General features: G+C 39.7%; 2 protein-coding genes across 7 annotated transcripts in view; one reads left to right on the top strand and one right to left on the bottom strand.

Annotated features, from left to right (window-relative positions):
• Positions 1-586: 586 nt before the first annotated feature.
• SGCZ (sarcoglycan zeta) overlaps positions 587-19,839 on the bottom strand; it is an 838,252-nt gene continuing 818,999 nt past the window's right edge. For 5 of the 6 annotated variants that reach the window (XM_073341950.1, XM_073341949.1, XM_073341952.1 and 2 more), the window contains 2 exons: positions 17,011-17,134; positions 1,517-2,182 (listed from right to left, as the gene is read on the bottom strand). In XM_073341950.1, the coding sequence (XP_073198051.1) occupies positions 1,988-2,182; positions 17,011-17,134 (319 nt within the window). In that variant the 3' untranslated portion in view covers positions 1,517-1,987. Of the gene's footprint in view, positions 610-1,516; positions 2,183-17,010; positions 17,135-19,839 lie in introns of those variants that run through there. The other variant, XR_012158659.1, reaches the window with a different exon arrangement.
• On the top strand, positions 10,396-11,008 carry LOC140910785 (actin, cytoplasmic type 5-like). The gene has a single exon (XM_073342622.1). The coding sequence runs from the start codon at positions 10,457-10,459 to the stop codon at positions 11,006-11,008; it is 552 nt and encodes a 183-aa protein (XP_073198723.1). The 5' UTR covers positions 10,396-10,456.

Here is a 19,839-nt window from a genome sequence, read left to right as displayed (position 1 = left end):
TTCCTGTATTGCAGAGAATTAGCGTACCAGAAAAAGGAAAAACAAATGACTAACAGCAGAAGTATTTTTCTTTATTAAAGACAAGGAATTAAAGTCTCAAAATTCAAAAGTTAACAGCTGAAGAAATCTGAGCAAATGAAGTAGTCTAATTAAAATCCTTGTTTGACTATGTAGTAGCGGAGGGGATAGCTCTTCCTTTTTGGTGAAATTCATCCCTACACATAAGACTAGAACAAGGCCAAATAGCTGTGAAGCAGTGTATAGACCTTGTGCTGGTCTTCTTCATAAGGGTGAATGTCACCTGTAGTGAACAAAATAAACCCTATAGATGATACTAAAACAGAAAATTAATCACATTATTATGGTTGCCAAGTTTCACTTTTTATTTTTTCGTTTATTTTTTACCCCTTTAATACTACTCTCCCCAACTTTAGAGTTAGCTTTGGAAGCAAATCATTGCATTGGTGTTCTTATAGTTAGACACAGCAAAAACTATGAGCTGGGTGGGATAACTGAAAAGATAATATTTAAAAGCACACTTACCTTATTGTTATCAAGTCATCTTCCCACAATAGGAAACATTTTTTATCTGTTTTACATTCCTGGATTCTGCAAGTTTCAAGATACTCTTGTTAAGCAGCAGTGAGACAAATTTATCAACAATATACCAAAGTGTCTTTTGCAGGAGCTCAATTACTAGAAAACAGGTAATGAAAAATGGAACATAACTAAATTCCCAGGTCAAGCTAGTCAAAAAGAGAGTTACTATTGAAAGCTGAGTGGAAATATGATAGCTTTATCTAAACACAGACCTGGTGGAGTCAACACAATGTCAATGTACTTGTTAATATTCTATGTCATTTCATATTTGCTCATGGATTTTTAATGCTATTACTTTAAAAACCTTAACAGCAGATGACAAAAGAAAAAAGGATAATAAATCTGAGCGGGCCTTCCAGTTGTAAATGCATTGCTTCTTGGTGTTATGCATTACATTAGTATTTACGTATTATGTTATGGCAGCGGATAGACAAGCTATAAGTGCTATAAAATGGACAAGATATACCTCTGAAGAGCGTCTCTTTTTTTTGCCAAACATAAATGTCTTCTGAAAAAAACCTATTTGATCAGACAGTTCAATATCATCAATATTTCCCTCTTTATCCTGTTCTTCTTTTCCAGAAACTGTACATTTTACTAAAAGCAATCACTTCATGTGCAGTAACCCACTAATAACTGTGTGAGGCTATTCAGATCTGACAAACAAGAGTGGATGTCTTTTGAACTCCATAAATTTAATATTGCTGAGTGCTTGCAAAATTTACCTAAACGTACAAAACCCCAGACTTAGAAGACAGAGTAACAACACATTTGTTTTAAAGAAACAAAACTCAGAGGGATTCTGTCTCTCTTTTTTTACTTTTTTTTCTTTTTTTGTTAAAAACCATGTACTGAATTTTAATTGTTTAATAAAGCAAGCATCACACAATGCTTCAAAATTTTAAAATTCAGGGATAAAAGTTTACATCCAAAAAGATGAATGGAAAATTGTGCTTTCAGACAGTGAAGTTAATTATCATACAGGGGTTACCTATTCATCTCACAATTGGATTCTGGGCTAATTTGTATAAGTACTGTATATACGTGTGCAGTTCATATCCAGGTCCTGCATAAAACTAAACTATGTGCTTCACTTCACGTAGCAAAGGCACCTGTGTTATTCTCTCTTTTGGACAAAAGATGATATTATGATCCAGGTTTCCTGATGAAGATTACATTTATTTTTGAATATCTCACTCCCATCTCTATGTTGAGTGGTAACATGAGCCACAAGAGAAGGCAGCTTTGTATTCCTGCTTACACTGGAAGAAGTTGCTCTGCGGGCCATTTGAAGCTTCAAACTTGTCACAAGGAAACCGAGCAGAACTGTGAAGCAGAGGGACAGTAACAAAAGGCTATTCTGGTGTGAGGAGAAACTGGAGTCATTTCAGCTCCACAAACAGATGTTGCTACTGGATTGACAAGTAGAGCCTGCTCCTGCCGGGGAAAGGTACAGTTTACCACTAGGACAAACGCAGAGCTCATAGATAGTCTGTCGAGGAGTTGAGGAACTAGATGGGGAAGATGAAAAGGAACCCATTGGTAGATTTCCCAGTCGGATTATATCTGCATTTAAAAATATCTGTGGAGGGGAAAAAAAAAAGAAAAACAACTAAATTTAATTTCTTTTTCCATCCTTTATATAAAATATTTTAAAAACTTTATTCTAATGTGCACCTGAGAGATTAATATGAATATCTAAACAACATACATTTCTACTGGTATTGCTGGCATGTGCCTTTGAACACACATTAGTACACATAATTACAGTTTATGCAAATACCTCTTAACTCCTCACCCAAGACATTTATTCAACCATAAGTGAATAAGTGAGTGCCCATACAATAACATTTTAAGAATGTTTCCTGAACAGGTTGATTTTTCTCTTGTATCTTTTATGACAGAAATTCATTCATTCCAGACAGTAGCGTCTCCCTACCTCAAACAATTCATATTTTAATGAGTGTGAAGTGCTATTAAAGCTTATTCCCCCATGTATTACTTTAAGTAGCAGAAAATTTGTGGTGAAATATGCTAAACTGTATAGTCTTAACAATAACTACATACACGTAATAGTTAAATAATCATGTGTGTTCACATATATTAGATAATGTGCTTACTGGATTTGAAATCAGACGAGAAAGGTTTAAGGTTAAAGTCTTGTTAAGAGCACAATCAAACTATAACCATTTGATTTCTGAACATTGTATCTAAGTCGGAAATGTCCTTTTTTTACTTTCTCTCATCTGAAACAACACTAAATGTTCTGAGGCTGACCAGTTTGGAAAGGATAATGTGATCATGAATTTGTTTATAAATAGTTTTATAATGTTTAGAGAGTACATCAGCCATCTGGGAAATTGCTCAGGGTGCTGAATAAATAACTACAGTACAATGAATCTTCATCAAAACAGATGAATAAAATAATAAAAAAGTAAGTCCTTCAGAGGGGCATACTGATAGAGAAAAAATCTCTGAAAAAAGTGAGCTTTTAGGTGTTTGGTGGTTTTGCTGCTGTTTTTTTTTTTTTTTAATTAAATTAATGAGGGATGAACTGAGGAAGATAGTTTGAGTGAGAAAATTCCACAACAAGCTAAAGCAAGATCAGCCATTGCCCTAGGTGCAACACTAGAAACTCTAAACAGCAGAAGGTGTTTCAGTGCGGACACAAGCCCTGGAGATAGCATTATGAGACTTATGAGGTGGTGGGGATCCTGAAATACTGCCCAGTGCTTTAAAATGTTATCTACCACATTATAGGCAGCAAATATATAGAATGCAACATGACATAGCATACATACTACTCCTCCATTCAGTAGGCAAAAATTCTTTTATATTCAACACCAGCTGCAAATTGTCAGAGAAGCCACGGGAAAGCACCACTAATCCCCTACCAAAAGTGGATGAGGATGGGAAGGCTATGATTTACCAGAGAGAAGACCAAGAGGAATTCTACACAGCTAGAAGTATCCTATTGTTATATGGTCAGTGAGGAAACTGCAGAAAATCTCTGAAGTTCCTGGTGGGAGGAATGGAACACAGAGCTGTATGGGACATATCATAACCCAAAAGGCAATCAAGTGTGCCCACAAAGAGATCACCAACTGTCCAAGGAAGACAGATGACCCTTGTTGGAGATTCCATACTAAGAAGAATGGAAAGAACATTCTGCAAGAGGCAGAAAGACAACAGGATGGTGTGCTGTCTTCCTAGAACCAAGAAAGGGTGAACAGGATAACCTGCATAGTTATAGGCTTGTCAGACTGACATTACTCCCAACAAAATAATGCACAGAGAGTGCGATGACAGGGAGAAGGATGCTAGAGCCAGTAGGCTGAGCTCCTGAGAGGAAAGTCAGCATCACGGGTCCATGAAGAACAGTCTGGGGTAGAAAAAGAGCTCCATATGCTGGAGAAGAACCTGAGATGAGTTTGAACTATTGTGTTTATTTTGGAGATCCTGAGGACCACTTTGTACTGCTTTCACCTATTAACCCAGCCCCATGTGGTGGTTGGGGGTAGTCCAAAGACATATTGAGGGGAGTTCCTAAGTGGCCCTGAAGAAGGGAAACAGAGCGAGCATGGTTTGGAGTCACCTCTGGCCACAAGTGGGTGGGCAATAAATGGCAACCCTGCTACAAGAGATGATATGGCACTGGTGTGACTGCTGCTGGAATACTGTGTCCAGTTTTGCTGTCCATAATTCAAGAAGGACTTTGATAAATTGGAGTGTTCAGAGAAGAGGCATGAAAATCATTAAAGGATTGAAAAACATTCCTTAAAGGAGCTCAGTCTACTAAATTTATCAAAGAGACGATTAATGGGTGACAATTACAGTCTAAAGTACCCACAATGCAGGGGTATTCATTCTAGCAGGCAAAGGTATAACAAAATCAAATGACTGAAGTTGAACCTAGACAAATTTCAGACTCGAAATAAAGTATAAATATTTAACAGTGAGGGTAATTAATCACTAGTGCAACTTCACCAGGATTGTGGTAAGTTCTCTATCACTGGAAATTTTTAAATCAAGATTGTATGTTTTTCTAAAAGATATGCTCTAGTTCAGGAATTAATTTAGGGAAGTTCCACGCCCTTATAATCTAGACTTCTGGATTTATAATCTGTGAATCTATAATGATCTTTTTTTATATCATTGTAGCTACACTTGTGCAGAACCTCAATGTAGGCATGTTGTACTGCTGTAGATGGGAATTTAAATGGAATTATTCTGGTGTAAGTCAGAAGAGAATCTGCTGCAATTATTTTTTCTAGTCATCTGAAGATTTGGAATGTTGCTTAACTTTAATTTTTACTTCAGGTTTCACATTGTGGTGCTGTGACAACTTGATTTTGGTTTTGCTACAATATAAAAGCAGCATTCTTGTTTTCTTTCTATGAGGCATGCATTTGGCCATGCAATATGACATCATGCAAATGGAGTGGTAACAGAAGAAAGGGCAATACTACATTATTATTTGACAAGACAGCCTTGTGATATAATGATTTTCATAAGGAACAACTCAAAGCAAAGTGAACTTTTGACAAATAAGATCCAAACCCCAATGGGAATTCATAAAAGAGCATTCTCTTGTATGAGAAATGTTTAAAGGCATTAGAGCTACTAGCAGGGATGTGTTTACGGTAAAATTATGTTGAGTCTCCTAGGATTTGGGCAACAAGATTATGAAATTCTTTGATTTTTTTCATGTTCAGTAGCAATACTGTGACAAAGTGCTCTCTTACATTAGCTCTGGATGTTAATTAAATGCTTTTCTTTTGAAAATTCTGTACCACAAGTAAGTTTTTGGTTACAGTAGTTCACAAACCATATCTAGGCCAGAACCAGGCATGACATGACGTGTGGAAAAGAAAGGACAATTTCCAGTGGACGTATACAAGATATTTGACTAGACAGAAAACCAATATGAAGAAAGCTATTACATTAAAACAAAATATTGTAAGAGACTAAATAAAAGAACAAAACAAAGGGTTTCAAAATTGTTCTGAGTCAAATTTCCCAGCTATTATAATCCCCACTTGGGAAAAATTTCTATTGACATCAATTTTCACAATTTTGTTGAAGTAAGGAGTCAGAGAGAGCTGAAGAGATACTCATTGCAGCTCTGGCCTCTCGATGCCATAATGATTCTCCCAACACGGGAAAAGTACAAAACAGCTGTAAAGCTCCCTTCCAAGGACCTCCTTGCAAGTCCTATGGGGCATGCCCAGGGTCAGGAAGGGGCAAAGGTGTCTTAAAGACACCAATATAGTCCACTCACCACCCAGGGTCTTTTGTAATTATAAACAGTAAGATTCACCTTGCAATCCATCAGCATCTGAGGTTGTGACGGACTCCCTAGATCAGCAGTTTCCCGCCTGGGGTCCAAACATGTAATTCCACAAAGGTCAAGGGATCACAGTCAATACTGTGGGGCAGATTCTCTGCCCTGTTAAGTTTCAAACCACCTGTAGTTTCCTGGCTGAGGATTCCCCTGTACAGAGCACACGGGGAAGTGCTAATGAATACCCTGCCCCCCAATCTAAATAGCCCTAAACTCTGCTTTGTAAAAGCACTGAATGAGTGTTCCGCTTCTGTGAAAGAGGCCAGAGAAATTAAGCTATCAGCTACAATGTGTTCAATGAGAGCTGCTCAACTTTGTTTATCCTAGTGTTTTGTTAATGTCTTATGTGTTTTGTGGAGGCAGGGAAGATGAAACAGATTAGCTCTATATATAATAGTGAAATCTAAGGTGGAAGCTTCAATTGGCTCTGAGGATATGACCTAGTGGTAAATAATAATTTGATTTTAGTATTAAAATATTCAACTAGCTAAGCTGATTTTGTTGCCATAGGGAAATTCTCTAATTGGGGTCTGTTACTCAATAGATAGCGAGCTACCTCCTTTTAGGACTCATCTTTTTTACTCATCTTTTAGGACTTATACGGATAGATCATCTGCTGTATTCATTTGATGATTTGACTAAATGTATTGCTTAATTTCAATATTGCTGTTAACTTGTCTATTCCATCTTATTTTGACCTCAGTTTAACAATTTAATTGTTGAACCCTTGGTTGGTTTACAGTAGTTTAGCCTTAGTGATAAGTTTTGATTTCATTTTTGTTTGTTGATTAACTTTAATAACAATTTATTAAAAGGATATTAAGTCAACTTTCTCCCAATAAGTAACTTGAGCCAGAATTACTGAAAATCTCTGGTGGATATCGGCCAATCCACCTAGGAGCTTAATCTGTTTCTTCTAAATTAGTTCTTTGGTTCTCACAAGCTCTACCAAGTACAATGGAGCTATGCTGATTTACACCAACTGAGGATTTGGCCCAGGGTTGGGTCTTTTCTGTGCATTAGTTTGGATATATTATTGTTTTGTAAGCACAGATGGTTGTTTTCACAAATTGGGTCACTAGGCTCCCATCAATGCAGTTTTCACATGTTGGTATGTTTGAAAATACAAGTTGAGCACCCAAACTGTGGCCCTTTTAACATTGTATTCCCACACAGACCATTCCTTGAAACTTTTAACCATTTTTATTCCTTTCTTTCAACACTTATTCACTGAATTCAACCTCCATTTGGTATAACTGGACATTCCGAGAAAGAAGAAACAAGCCTTCATGAGGCAAAATCAAAACATTTTAATTTTCTATTAGCAAAAATAACGAGGAGTCCTTGTGGCACCTTAGAGACTAACAAATTTATTTGGGCATAAGCTTTCGTGGGTTAGAACCCAATTTCTTGTGTGTTTTTAAATCTTTACGGATATTTGTATAATATGAAATTAACAAATTAAGATTATTTCATGCTGCCCTGAGGTGAGGGTGTTGGTGCTAATTAAATTTCACATTGGGTTGCCCAAGTTGTTAGAGTGTAATTCTGTTCTAAGAGATTTAGACTGATTTGCATTATTTGTCTAACAAGTGAACAAACAAAAGAACTGTTTTACTGCAACTTTTACTAGTTTAATAATAACAGCAATAATGTTCTTTGCATTGGTACACTTGCAGTAAAAAAGGTTTTGAGGTTAAATCCTCCATGGTGAATTTTCAACCATTTATTGCTACGTATGACTTTCAATCTGAAAATAGATGCACAAGCCTAGACCCCTGTGTCCATGCAGTGATAAATTGCAATGAATGAGACTCTGTGCCAACATATCAGTGCACAATAGGGCATCTGTTTGCAGAAGCAAAAACATAACAAGCATGAGACAATGAATGGCTTTTGAGGATGGTTAAATATTGAAACAAAGCTGGCGACTGGGGCCAAATGCATTAATATGTTAGGTTTTGTAAAATGTTCTGAAGACAAAAACACTATATACAAGTTAGATGATATTATACCCTATATTTTGGTGACAGAGACATTGCTTGTTAAATATTCTTTAATTATTAATACCTACTGAGAAAGTAAGAATTTGTGCTTCACTATGGATTTTCCAGTACCAAAGTAGCTATTTATAGAAGTTGTTCAAAAATATTTCAAAATTCTTCTCTTCTGAGATCATTTATTTTGTAACATTAAATCATGCGAAACACACATTATCCGAGATGTTAAAGAACCAGTGCAGTGTAGAATGGTGCAAAAAAAAAACATTCCAAGATATCTGTTCACATTTTTAATGAATTCAAGCATGATCTCATTTGTTTTAAGTTTGTTTTCTGTGAACATTTGAGCAATCAATTTTTACAAGCACAGATGTTTATGGAAAGCCAATTACTGTACAAAGGAACAGGCTCAAGTGTTCACAGAAACTGAGTTTGAAATTTGCACTTGCAGGTATTTGAGTTGGTAACATTAGCATGTGTATCCAATGAAGGACAGAAACAATCCCATGTGACTTATCGGCCCAATTGCAAAAAAGAAATACTCAAATTTTGAATATGCATGCTCAGTCCAATGAGTGATATATTCATCACATAAATTCAAACAATGAATACATTCAAGAAAATTGTGCTCAGCTTGTGAAAGTGGCTACATGTGCAGAATACATTGTGTACTGTGAATTGTTTGGCCATCTCTATTAATGAGGAATATGGACATTATTTGAAGGAAAATCCACAGGGTCCTACATATCAGTACTCCAAAAACTGAAAATACATCCAAATGTGGTTTTATATGTTAAAATATTAAATTGGATGCAAAATGTGAAGGTTTTTGATTTGAAAATATCCTTGGCTCACATAGCTGAGAGCTAGCTGGTGCCCTAAGACACCAGTTAAATCCTTGCATTATGAATACTTCAAGCCTTATCACCAAGCTTCTGAAAATTAGTAAATCTGGCAGAAATTTAGGCAGTTGTGTCAGTTTTCTTTTCCTTAACAGTGTTAGCTGTTACAGTTCTCAGGAAATGTTTTTCCAATACAGCAAGAATTCAAGATTTTGAAAAAAATCCTGTCCTGAAAGTCAAAATCTCAAGAATTTTCATGAATTGGTAATTGAAAAAAATTCAGATTGGGTTAGTCAATTTTCTTTGGTAATTCTGAAACATTGTGTTTCCATTTTGACCTTTTAAATTTAACAGGTTTTTTTTTTATTACTATACATTAACTTAAATTTTAAATGAAAAGTTGTTTGGAAGCAAATATCAGAACTTTTCATTTTGAAAATGTCAAAATCGGATAGTTTGATAATTTTGAAATTTGGTATTGTTTATGTTTCAAACAATTGGCAATTTTTGATGAAAAAAAGTTTCATTGAAAACTTCCTCACTGGCTCTACTAATTACATTCCTACCTCACAGAGGTGACGAGTAATTAGTTAGAGTTGTGACAAAGCTCTGTCCTTGCCTCCATGGGTCCCATGTTTCTTGGTGGATTTCGCTAGCCTCAGAGGCTCACTGTGACCTCCACGTAACCCTTCTCTCTCTAGAGACAAGGGTCACAGTCTACTGAGCCATTTTCATCATAAGCCAGAGAGGGAGGTGAGGAGAAGTTATCCTTCCTTGCACAGTCTTTGTTGTCTCCCAGTCTCAGTGATTAATCAGGGGGCAAAGGTGTGTGGGGGGGGGAGCCCGGGCCCACCCTCTATTCCGGGCTCCAGCCCAGGGACCTTAATAGTATCAGCTATGGTAGCTGACCTTTTAGAAACATAACACGTACAATTCCCTGGGCTACTTCCCCCACAGCAGCCCTCACTTCCTCAAGCTCCACTTCACCCTTACCTCAGGGCCTCCTTCCTTGTGCCTGATATGGTGTGTACTACTCAGCCTCTCCAACAGCACAACTTCCTCCCACAGCTCCTGACATGCACCTCCACCTGACTAACTGGGAGGCTTTTAACTAGTTTCAGCCAGCCCCTGATTGGCTTCAGGTGTCCCAATCAACCTAGCCTTCTCCCTGCCTTCTGGAAAGTTCTTAATTGGCCTCAGGTGTCTTAACTGACCTGGAGCAGCTGCCATTTCACTTATCCTGGTACCAGGGATTTGTTTAGCCTGGAGCGAATATATCTATCTCCCACTACTTTTCTATAGGGGTGGGGCCGGCGGCCTTGGGATCAAGCTGGGAGGGGGCTAGCCGCTCCGCTGGCCACTTTGGCGGCCACTCCAGCCTGGGGTCATGCTCACCTGCCCTCGTCTCCAGTCGGATCCGCTGAGTCTGCGGGCCTAGTGAGGGGGCGGGGCGAGGAGGCAGTGCTGGGCTGGGCCTGGCCTATGCAGGGGGTGGGAGCTCCATAGGCTGAGCCCTGCTACACCCACATCCCAGTCCAGACAACATCCCAGTCCATCCACATCCCCTGCCGTAGGGCGCATGGGGGAGGTAGCCGATCACATCTCCTTGAAAGCTTCCATGCACCTAACGGAGTCTGTGCTCCTCACTGTCTCTCTCAGATTAAATCAAAATGGCCGATGAAGAAATCGCCACCCTCGTTGTTGACAATGGCTCCGGGATGTGCAAAGTTGGCTTTGCTGGGGATGATGCTCCTCGAGCCGTGTTCCCTTCCATTGTGGGACGCCCCAGGCACCAGGGTGTCATGGTGGGCATGGGGCAGAAGGACAGCTATGTGGGCGATGAGGAGCAGAGCAAGAGAGGCATCCTCACCCTGAAGTATCCCATTGAGCATGGCATTGTCACCAACTGGGATGACATGGAGAAGATCTGGCACCGCACTTTCTACAATGAGCTGCGGGTTGCCCCTGAGGAGCACCCTGTCCTGCTCACTGAAGCCCCCCTGAATCCCAAGGCCAACCGAGAGAAGATGACGCAGATCATGTTTGAGACCTTCAACACCCCAGCTATGTATGTGACTATCCAGGCAGTGCTGTCCCTGTATGCCTCTGGGTGTACCACTGGTATCATCATGGACTCTGGGGATGGGGTCACCCACACAGTGCCAATCTATGAGGGGTACGCCCTGCCCCATGCCATGAGATATTTGGGAAATGTATCCTAATATTCAGCATAATTTTTAATGTAATTATGGATTTATTATGGTAGTAGTTGGAGACCCAAGACAGGGATTGGGCCCCATTATGCTAGACAATGTATAAACAAACAAAACAAAGACAGTCCTCTGCCCAAGAGATCCTGCAGTCTAGGATTATAATAACCAGGCACAACAGGTGGATATACAAACAAAGGGGGATGGAGTGGAGGGACAAGGTGACAATAAACATGGATATGTTTGCATAAATGTGTAATCTCAGAGTGTATGTCTACACAGCTGCTGGGAGTGAGTTTTGCAGCCTGGCTTGACAGAGTCACACTATCAGGGCTTGGGGTAGCATGCTAAAAAGAGCTATGTAGACACGGCTTTGAAATTTTCTGGCTTGGGCTAGAGCTTGGATCTGAAGCCCACCCCTCCTCCTCAGGCTTCAGAATCCAAACTCCAGCCCAAACTGGAATGTCCATTTTGCTATTTTTAGTGGACTTTCTAGCGTGAAACCTGTTAACACAACTCTATTGACCCAGGCTGCAAGACTTGTCCCAGCAGCTCTGTAGACATACCCAGAGTCTCTTTTTCTTGATTACACTTGGCCTTTATTAGCCAATGTGATGCTGCAAAAGTTCAGAGTCTGTTGCATGGGAGCAGTTTGGGTAAATATGTAGCAACTGAATCAGAATTAATTTTCATAAGAGCTGGGCTAGGTAAGTCATATTTTGGACCACTGAGTTGCCACCATCAAATAATTCTTGAAACTTGTTACTGTTATATACTGGTATATTTTTGGTTCAACTCAACAAACTTTTATGTATTTGCCAGTCTACTGAAAGGTAGTAGCTACAGGATGCAAATAGCATTATTCAAAAATGATCTGAACATCTTTGAACTTTTCTACTGTGTTTATATGTGGAAGTAATAGTCAACCAGCAGCCGGGGGTGGGGGGGGGTGTTTGTGTGTGCACATTTCCAAAGATGGAATGTTCTTTTTTCCTCTTCTGTGAGCTGATAGGATTTTTTAATGCCCAGAGTTTCCAATTCCATTTTACGTGTAAATGATTGCTGCTTTAAACCATTGGCTATGGTTTATTTATAGAGTAATACATAGTTCACAATTAAATGCCAAGCTGTAATTGAATCAAAAGATTCTGCTGATGCCTTGAATCACAAGGGTGCAGCTCAAGTGCTTTATAAAGGGTAGCAGAACCTGAGACTAAATTACAGTCTCCAGTATTCAATCTGGGATCATGCATTATTATTTATAATGTGGATAAAAAGATTATAATAATACTGAAGTAAATAAAAAGAAAATGCGTCAAAGAGCAGAATGCTTGCAAAAACTTTCAATTTGTGCTGTGGGAGGCTAAGGATTATACCGTACAAGAAATAGGACTGGAGGAAAAGTATTTGGTAAACAGTTATATTCTTCAAAAAAACCCAACAACCCACAAAACTTTAAAGTTCTTCTTAAATAAAAGGTAAGTACATCTTTCACTGCTTAATCCATGGTAAATTTATAATGTTCTGATAATATGGTTATAACAAATTTATCTCAAGTGATTTACAGAATAAGTAACTGTCTCCAAACCTTATAAAGTTCAATTTGGTTCGGCAGTATGTGAACAAAACAAAAGAACTATTTTCTAGTACAAAACCTCAGCCTCAAATACGACAAACACCATGAGCACAAAGACTGATTGACAAAGGCTGTGTTTATTACAAAAAGGCAAAGATTACTTTTAAAATGTGTCTGATTGCACTTAAGAATGTGATATACTAATAGAACAATAATGATAAACTCTCTAGTCATCAGTGAGTTAACAAGGAAACTAATTGTAAACTATTTATTAGGAATATTTTTTTCACTGTATTAGTCTCTGTGGTATAAATTCTCTCATGTAATTTTCCTCCACTGACTTGCTTTGTCAATTTCTTATACAATGAATGGTGCTGGACTGCTAGCCTTGAACACTGAAGTCCCATGTGTGTCCACAGAAAGATACAAAATGGGCATCCACAGTCATGCTCTTCCAGACTGCTCAACCAAGATGCATTCTAGAAGGGCCACTTCTAGGGATGAAAAGATAATTTAGTCTTGATGCTCAAAAAGTCTTTGGCCTATCTGCTGGCAACTGGAATGGTATTCTGGTGCTTCTAGTAATATCATTTATAGGTGACAAAAGGCACACGGGGACATGCATTCCAGCAATTGTGATACAGCTGCTCTGATGTGCAAATCTGTCCCTTAGGAACTGGATTAAATCTACCAGATCATTACTCATCGGTTCCCTACCTACCATCAGTTAGTCATTTGCTATCACCACTGACCTGGATAACAGATGAAATGCTGACGCACAAGGAAATAGTGTGATAGCCTGCGACCAATCTCTTGAACTATTTGTTTCCCAGAACCTTGCATTATAAGGACATTTGGACTTTTTTGGAGGGGAGGAGGGCAGTGGGAAGAGGGAAAGATATTTGCTATCTCTACATCCAGCAAACCGCCACCTCCTCACATCACTTGCTAGAACACAGGAAGTTGCTAAGAACAAAAATTTAATGTGATGCAGGCAGGGATTGAACATTTGTATGGAGATCAAGAATATCCACAACTATAATAATTAATGGTAACAAAAAAGTTGTGGAAGGGATATTAATCTTCATGCTTCAATGCTTGAAGTAATCTCGGTTAGAGATCAGGATGAGTCCTAAGGGGGGGGGGGAGGGAGCTATTTGCCTATGCAGAGTGCTTGCATCTTCCACAAGCATCTTGTACAGTCCAACGTTGGAGACAAGGTACCAGACATGATGGACCTTGGTCTGATCCAGTGTGGAATTCTTGTGTTTATTTAGGGGCAGAGCCATAGGGTAAAACTGTTCTTTGCTGAACATAAAAATTACCAGCACTAGAAGAATTAAACAACGTACAATAAGCATATAAAATTATTTTGGCTATGATAACTCTCTATTAGGGAGTAACAAAGGGTGGTGTTTGTCTGTCAGGGAGCGGGTAGGAAAGTAATATTTCATTACAACTATTAATAAATTAACAAATCATTATGGAATCAACCACCTGGGAAATCCCAGATGTGTATAAAGTTTTGGTTTCCATGATTATCATGTTGGTTTAAGAATTGAACAAATGCTCCAATTTGGTGTTCAGCCAAGAACCTGTCAGGTTTGTGTTGAGATAATTTATTAACATTCTAAACAGAGACTTGTGTTAGGAATAAAATATCTGCAACGCTTATCTGAGAATGGGGCCTTCTTTTATCATCTAAATAGTTTTGTCAATCTTGCTACAACACCATGACATCCAGAGGCAGTTAAGTTTGAACACGTAAGTGAATCTGAATTCTGGATAAAGAATCTAATCAATTTGACTTTCCTTAGGTGCTCATCACCAAAGTATCTAGACTAAAGTAGGTCATTGAATGTCATTTACAAAAATACCTTACATGGAGATTAGAGAACAGTACTTCAGAAGAATGGTTAGGAAGGCAAATAGCAGTCAGGGTACATGACAAAATCCCTGATCAACCCATGGGCTAGAGGTTATCCTCACAACCATTGGTTCACAATTATTATTAATTATCATGACAGGTGCCGTCTTCCTCCTTACTCCAGGAGTGCTCAACCCCTGCTCTGCCTCAGACCCAGCCCCACTTCTTCCCACCCCTGTTATGCCCCTCCCCAAGCGCGCCCCATCCCCGCCCCTGCCTTCTCCCCCCATCGCCTCCTGCATGCCGCAGAACAGCTGATTGCCGTGGGCGGAAGCTGCTGGGAGGGATGGGGAAGAGTTGATGGGGAAGAGTTGGCAGGCTGCTAGTGGGTGGGAGGTGCTGGTGGGGAGGAGGGGAGCTGGCTGCCAGTGGGTGTTAAGCATCCACTAATTTTGTTCCATGGGTGCTCCAACCCTGGACCACCCACAGAGTCAGCACCTGTGATTATTACTATTATAAAGCATTTGTAAAAGCACCATAGATGTGCATAGTACTAAATGGAGAAATTAAAGACACACTCACTGCCTCAAAGAGCTAACAGTTTAAAAAAAGTTCTGCCACTCGTCTCAGCATTTGAGTATTATATTAGTACATGAGAAATGCCATTAAAGGTAGAGCAAGAGTAGTAAGACACAAGCACTAGGTGGAAAACGTAAGATGACTCAAGGACATGTTAGACTGGGCAAAGGTGAGGGAGGTTGGAGGCTAGTAGAAATAAGACCTAGATTGTCACTAGTCCTAACATGGCCATATAGGACAAATTCTTTTTGCCCCCTCCTCATCTTCTGAAGTGAGAGAAGAACTGCACAACCTGTATTCTCCACTGTAAGAAAGTGGATGGGAAGGTGCTAAGAATGTGTGAGGAGTGGATGGGGAGTGGGCAGAGCCACAAATTCACTCCCTCCAGTCAGACACAATGGCCAATGGAAATAGCCAGGCATAAGAAGGAAATAAGTCTTTCCCCGAAAGAGTGAAGTAGCTTATGTACCCCACATAGCTAGGGGGAAGCATGGGAGAAACAGTTACTGTGACATACAATACCTTTAGGGTGTCCCATTTGGCTGCATGCTGTCCTTTGCAGAATGCTGAGCCAAAAAGTTTAATTTTGCTCTAAAACAGCTGTTTTCCTTGTGTCATTGGAGATGCATCATATCGGTTCCTTCTCTTTCAATGAGATTTTCTGAGGGTTGCACTAGTATGAGAGTAACTTCTTAAGGGATTGTGAGAAGAAGTGGGCTTTGAAGAAAAACTGAAAGGAGGTGGTATTATGGTGCACAGAAAGAGAGTGGAGAATCTAGGCTCAGTACCCGAAAAATTATCATTGTGCTTTAAGTATGCTGTATGGAAATTACAGATCCCGTGGAAATTTTTATAAATGTAAGGCTATGACCCAGAGAGTCCTTGGCCACAACATTCCTTATGCATTGTAATACACTATTACATGCTGTGCAATGGTTGATGTGGGTATATGTCAAAGCTGTTATATGCATTTAGTATAGTTTGTGAAACATTTGGGATTCTTTGGGGAAGATGTGATATATAAACCCAAGGAGACAGATTTTCAAAAGAGTGCAGTTCCCAGTTAGGCACCTAAATGAAGTGGCCAGATTTTCAAAAGTACTTGGAACCCAGCAATTCCCACCAAGAATTTGAAAATCTAGCCAGTTCACTGAATTGTCTAGTTGGGAACTGAGTTCTCTAGATGTTATTGTCCAAGATTTCTTACTATTATTTCATTTTTAGGTAATTTTCCAGGCACCACTATCACACATTAACTGACTTACAACAAAACCAAGAATCTGATTCTCATTCTGTTCTGGTCGCATTTTATACCCCTTTTCACAGGTATAAATGACCACACAAGCAGAGAATCCTGCCCCAAAAATCTGTTCATACTGAAATATCACATGGATGGTGGGGTATATCATTGAAGCGGAGCTTTCAATCTCTCAGAGAGGCAATAACAATTTAAGGAGAGAGAGCAGTTAAACCAAATTGGGGAAAGTTAGAAAATAGAACACCTCTTCCTTTCTCAGGCCTTATCAAGATATCATTCCAAATTTAAGATTCATTGGCTGGATGCAACTTTCTCTGTGCACATTCACACAATATAATTGTGTATGTATTCAAAATCCTAGCTCATATCTGCCTCTGTACCAGGACTCTGGTGACAGATTTGGGTAAACTTGTCCTCTACTGCTATATTAAGCAGCATTCCATGCCATGCTATTTCTAGGGCAAATACTCACATTTGTATTTTGTTAACATTCTTTTTCCTGAGAGAAATGGTGTGAATAAAATTTAACCATTCACATGCTTTTTTAGAAAGCAAACAAAGAATAATGCATGAGCCAGGCTGGAGTAAATCCACTTTTAAATTCAGGGAGCTCCAGAACATTTTTTACAGTATACACTTGATTCTTACATACAGTATCAATTAAATAGTTTCTTTATGTTATTTACTTTTTGCTGGACAGAACTGCATAGTATTTCATTGCAGACTGAGCTTACCTCCCCTTCCGTGGACTGCAAGTGCAGTTCTTTCCTACAGGTTGCCTTTAAGTCTCCTGCAGCCGCACTAACTTGTACTCCCTTTGGTGCTTCCATTATCAAAGATCTAGTTGGAGACTCAAGTCTGAAAAATAAAAGTATCCATTAATAAAAAAATCCTCATATCAACAGCATGTGCTGACGAAAATCCATTGTCAAGACAAAGAAAATGAAAAGTGAATTGTTGCATGAGTTCTTTATTTATTATTCTTTGTGACTCCAATGCAAGAAAGCACCTAAGTATGCACTTAAACCCATCACTGTTCAAGAAAGTACTTAAGTATGTGCTTAACTTTAAGCAACGGGATTCATGCACATGCTTGCTGTACTGCTTAGGGATGCTTTCTTGAACTGAGGCCTAATTTAGTTGATAGCTGCTCCGACACTGAATTATCATTAGTACAGATATGCTGCTTTCCACTGTGACTATATGCTGAAAAGCAATGCCTAACCTGTCTATGCAATGCCAGATGTACATTTAAATAAAATCCAAATTGAAATGTTTCCTTTGAATTTTTTAATAACAGTTTCAATTCCCTGGGACCTCCTCTTCCTTCGCAACATACAAATAACCCCTACTAACTGCACCAGAGTTACTCACATGCTTGGGGGTGAGGAGGGGATTGGGGAGTGAGAGATTGATTAGGCCCTCAGTCTGTATAACTCTGCTTTCTGCACACATTTCACCCTCTTCTGCAAACTGTTCACTGACCTCTTCAACCCCACAATATCTGCCATATTCTCTGTATCACTTCTCAATGCAATTACCACATGCATCCGATGAAGTGAGCTGTAGCTCACGAAAGCTCATGCTCAAATAAATTGGTTAGTCTCTAAGGTGCCACAAGTACTCCTTTTCTTTTTGCGAATACAGACTAACACGGCTGTTACTCTGAAACCTTCTTTTTGTACGTCCACTAGTTCCCCCTTTTCTATCTCTTCTTTTCCTCACACTCTCTGTCCTCAAGATCCTGGACCACTCAAAGCCAAGGGGTGAGCTCTCTCTGCAGTGCTAGCTCACAGTACTCCATGCTTCTCTGCTAATTGAGAGTTGTAGTGGTGAGGATTTGTGGTGATGGTGCTGTGACAGACCCAGACCAGTGGGGTACAGGAGTCTGGTCAAAGGCAAATATACTGGCCACTGGATGAACAGTTTTCTGTTCCCTGAGTGACCAGAGCAGGGGCTGCCCTAGAGCAATCAGGAACCTGCTAGAACCAATTAAGACAGGCAGGCTAATCAAGGCACCTGGAGCCAATTAAGAACTTTCTAGAATCAATTATGGCATGCAGGCTAATCAGGACACCTGGTTTAAAAAGGACCTCCCATCAGTTAGTAGGGGGGTGTGCTGCTGGAGGAGTGAAGAGTTCAAGTGTGATCAGGCTTCAGAAGGAAGCTCCTGCAGTGAGGATAAAGAAGGTGCTGGGGGAAGGCCATTGGGAAGTAGCCCAGTGAGTTGCAGCTGTCATGCAGCTGATACAGGGAACACTGTGGACAGCTGCTATCCACAGGGCCCTGGGCTGGAACCCGCTTCCCCCTCATCCCCACAACTCCTGATCGGACACAGGAGGAGTTGACCTGGTCTGTGGGAAACACCAGAAGGGAAGGTCTAAATTGGAAAGGGATCTGGCCTGTCCCCGACCTACTAGGACACAGAGACTGCAGGGATTGTTCTCTGTTTCCCCCATTTGGGCCAGGGATGAGGTTAGCTGAGTGGACAGCAGGTTTGAGCCACTAGCAAAAGTGTCCAAACTGAGGGCTGCAGTGAATTCTCTGAGGCAAGGAAATCCACCAATAAGCTAAGGACCCACCAAGACAGAGGAGGATCCTGCAGGAACCTCACAGTGCTAACCTGCAGGGCTTAAAAGGGCAGATGGTCTAGTGGATAGGGCCCTGCACTGGGATTCAAGAGGTGTGGATTCAATTCCTGGATCAGCCAAAGACTTACTATGTGATCTTATTTAGAATGAGCAAGCTTGGAGAAATCACTTAATCTACACAGAATCTCAGTTCTCCATCTGTAAAATGAGGATAGTACTGCCTAAGCTCACAGGGGTGTTATGAAGATGAAATCAATTAATAATCATGAGGTGCTCAGATACTACCACAAAGAGAGCCAGTTCAGCACCTAGATAGATAGCTGGGAGAAAAGCAGCTGAAGTGGTTTGTTCCTCTGCATTTTCCTTCTATCAGTTTGACCCCTGAGTAGTAGGTCATAATCACCCAGAAGTATAACAAAATGCATTTATAAAGGGGAAGAAGAAAGGAATTGTTTGATATAAAGCATTTGCCAGCTAAAGTAAACTGGAATAGCTATTAAGTATCAGGCGACTGGATTTAGGCATATTGTAATATTTTATTTATTTATTTTTTGCAGACAGGAGATAGCAGTCATGGATTATTTTCCTGAAGCCAAAAATACCACATTACATCAAGGATAATGGAGATGAGGTCTGAGCTGAATGTCATGAAGATATCATCTGTAAAATATTTCGGATTGCTGGGTGTCACTGGCACTCAATGGGAATAAATCTGAAAGCAATTATTTGGAAGTAAAAATATAACTTAAATACATTGTTCAGATATGACATGATCAGGTACTAAGCGTTTTAGATGCCTGTCTTTAAAGTCAAATGCAAAACATGAACACATGATCTTGTGTTAAAGAATGAGAGAGATTTTTTGAAGACCTTTATCATCTTTTACTCAGGAGGATACAACTGCCCTCTGTTATATGTATTGCACTGAATGGATGACATTAACAATTCCACGTTACTGCGGGCTTCAGAAAA

The sequence above is a fragment of the Lepidochelys kempii genome, chromosome 4 (genome assembly GCF_965140265.1).
Source record: "Lepidochelys kempii isolate rLepKem1 chromosome 4, rLepKem1.hap2, whole genome shotgun sequence".
NCBI lineage: Eukaryota > Metazoa > Chordata > Testudines > Cheloniidae > Lepidochelys > Lepidochelys kempii.
This window is presented reverse-complemented; position numbering and strand designations above follow the sequence as displayed.

Excerpts from the sequence above, each read along its gene's own strand:
- LOC140910785 (XM_073342622.1), top strand. The coding sequence starts at position 10,457 with ATGGCCGATGAAGAAATCGCCACCCTCGTTGTTGACAATGGCTCCGGG.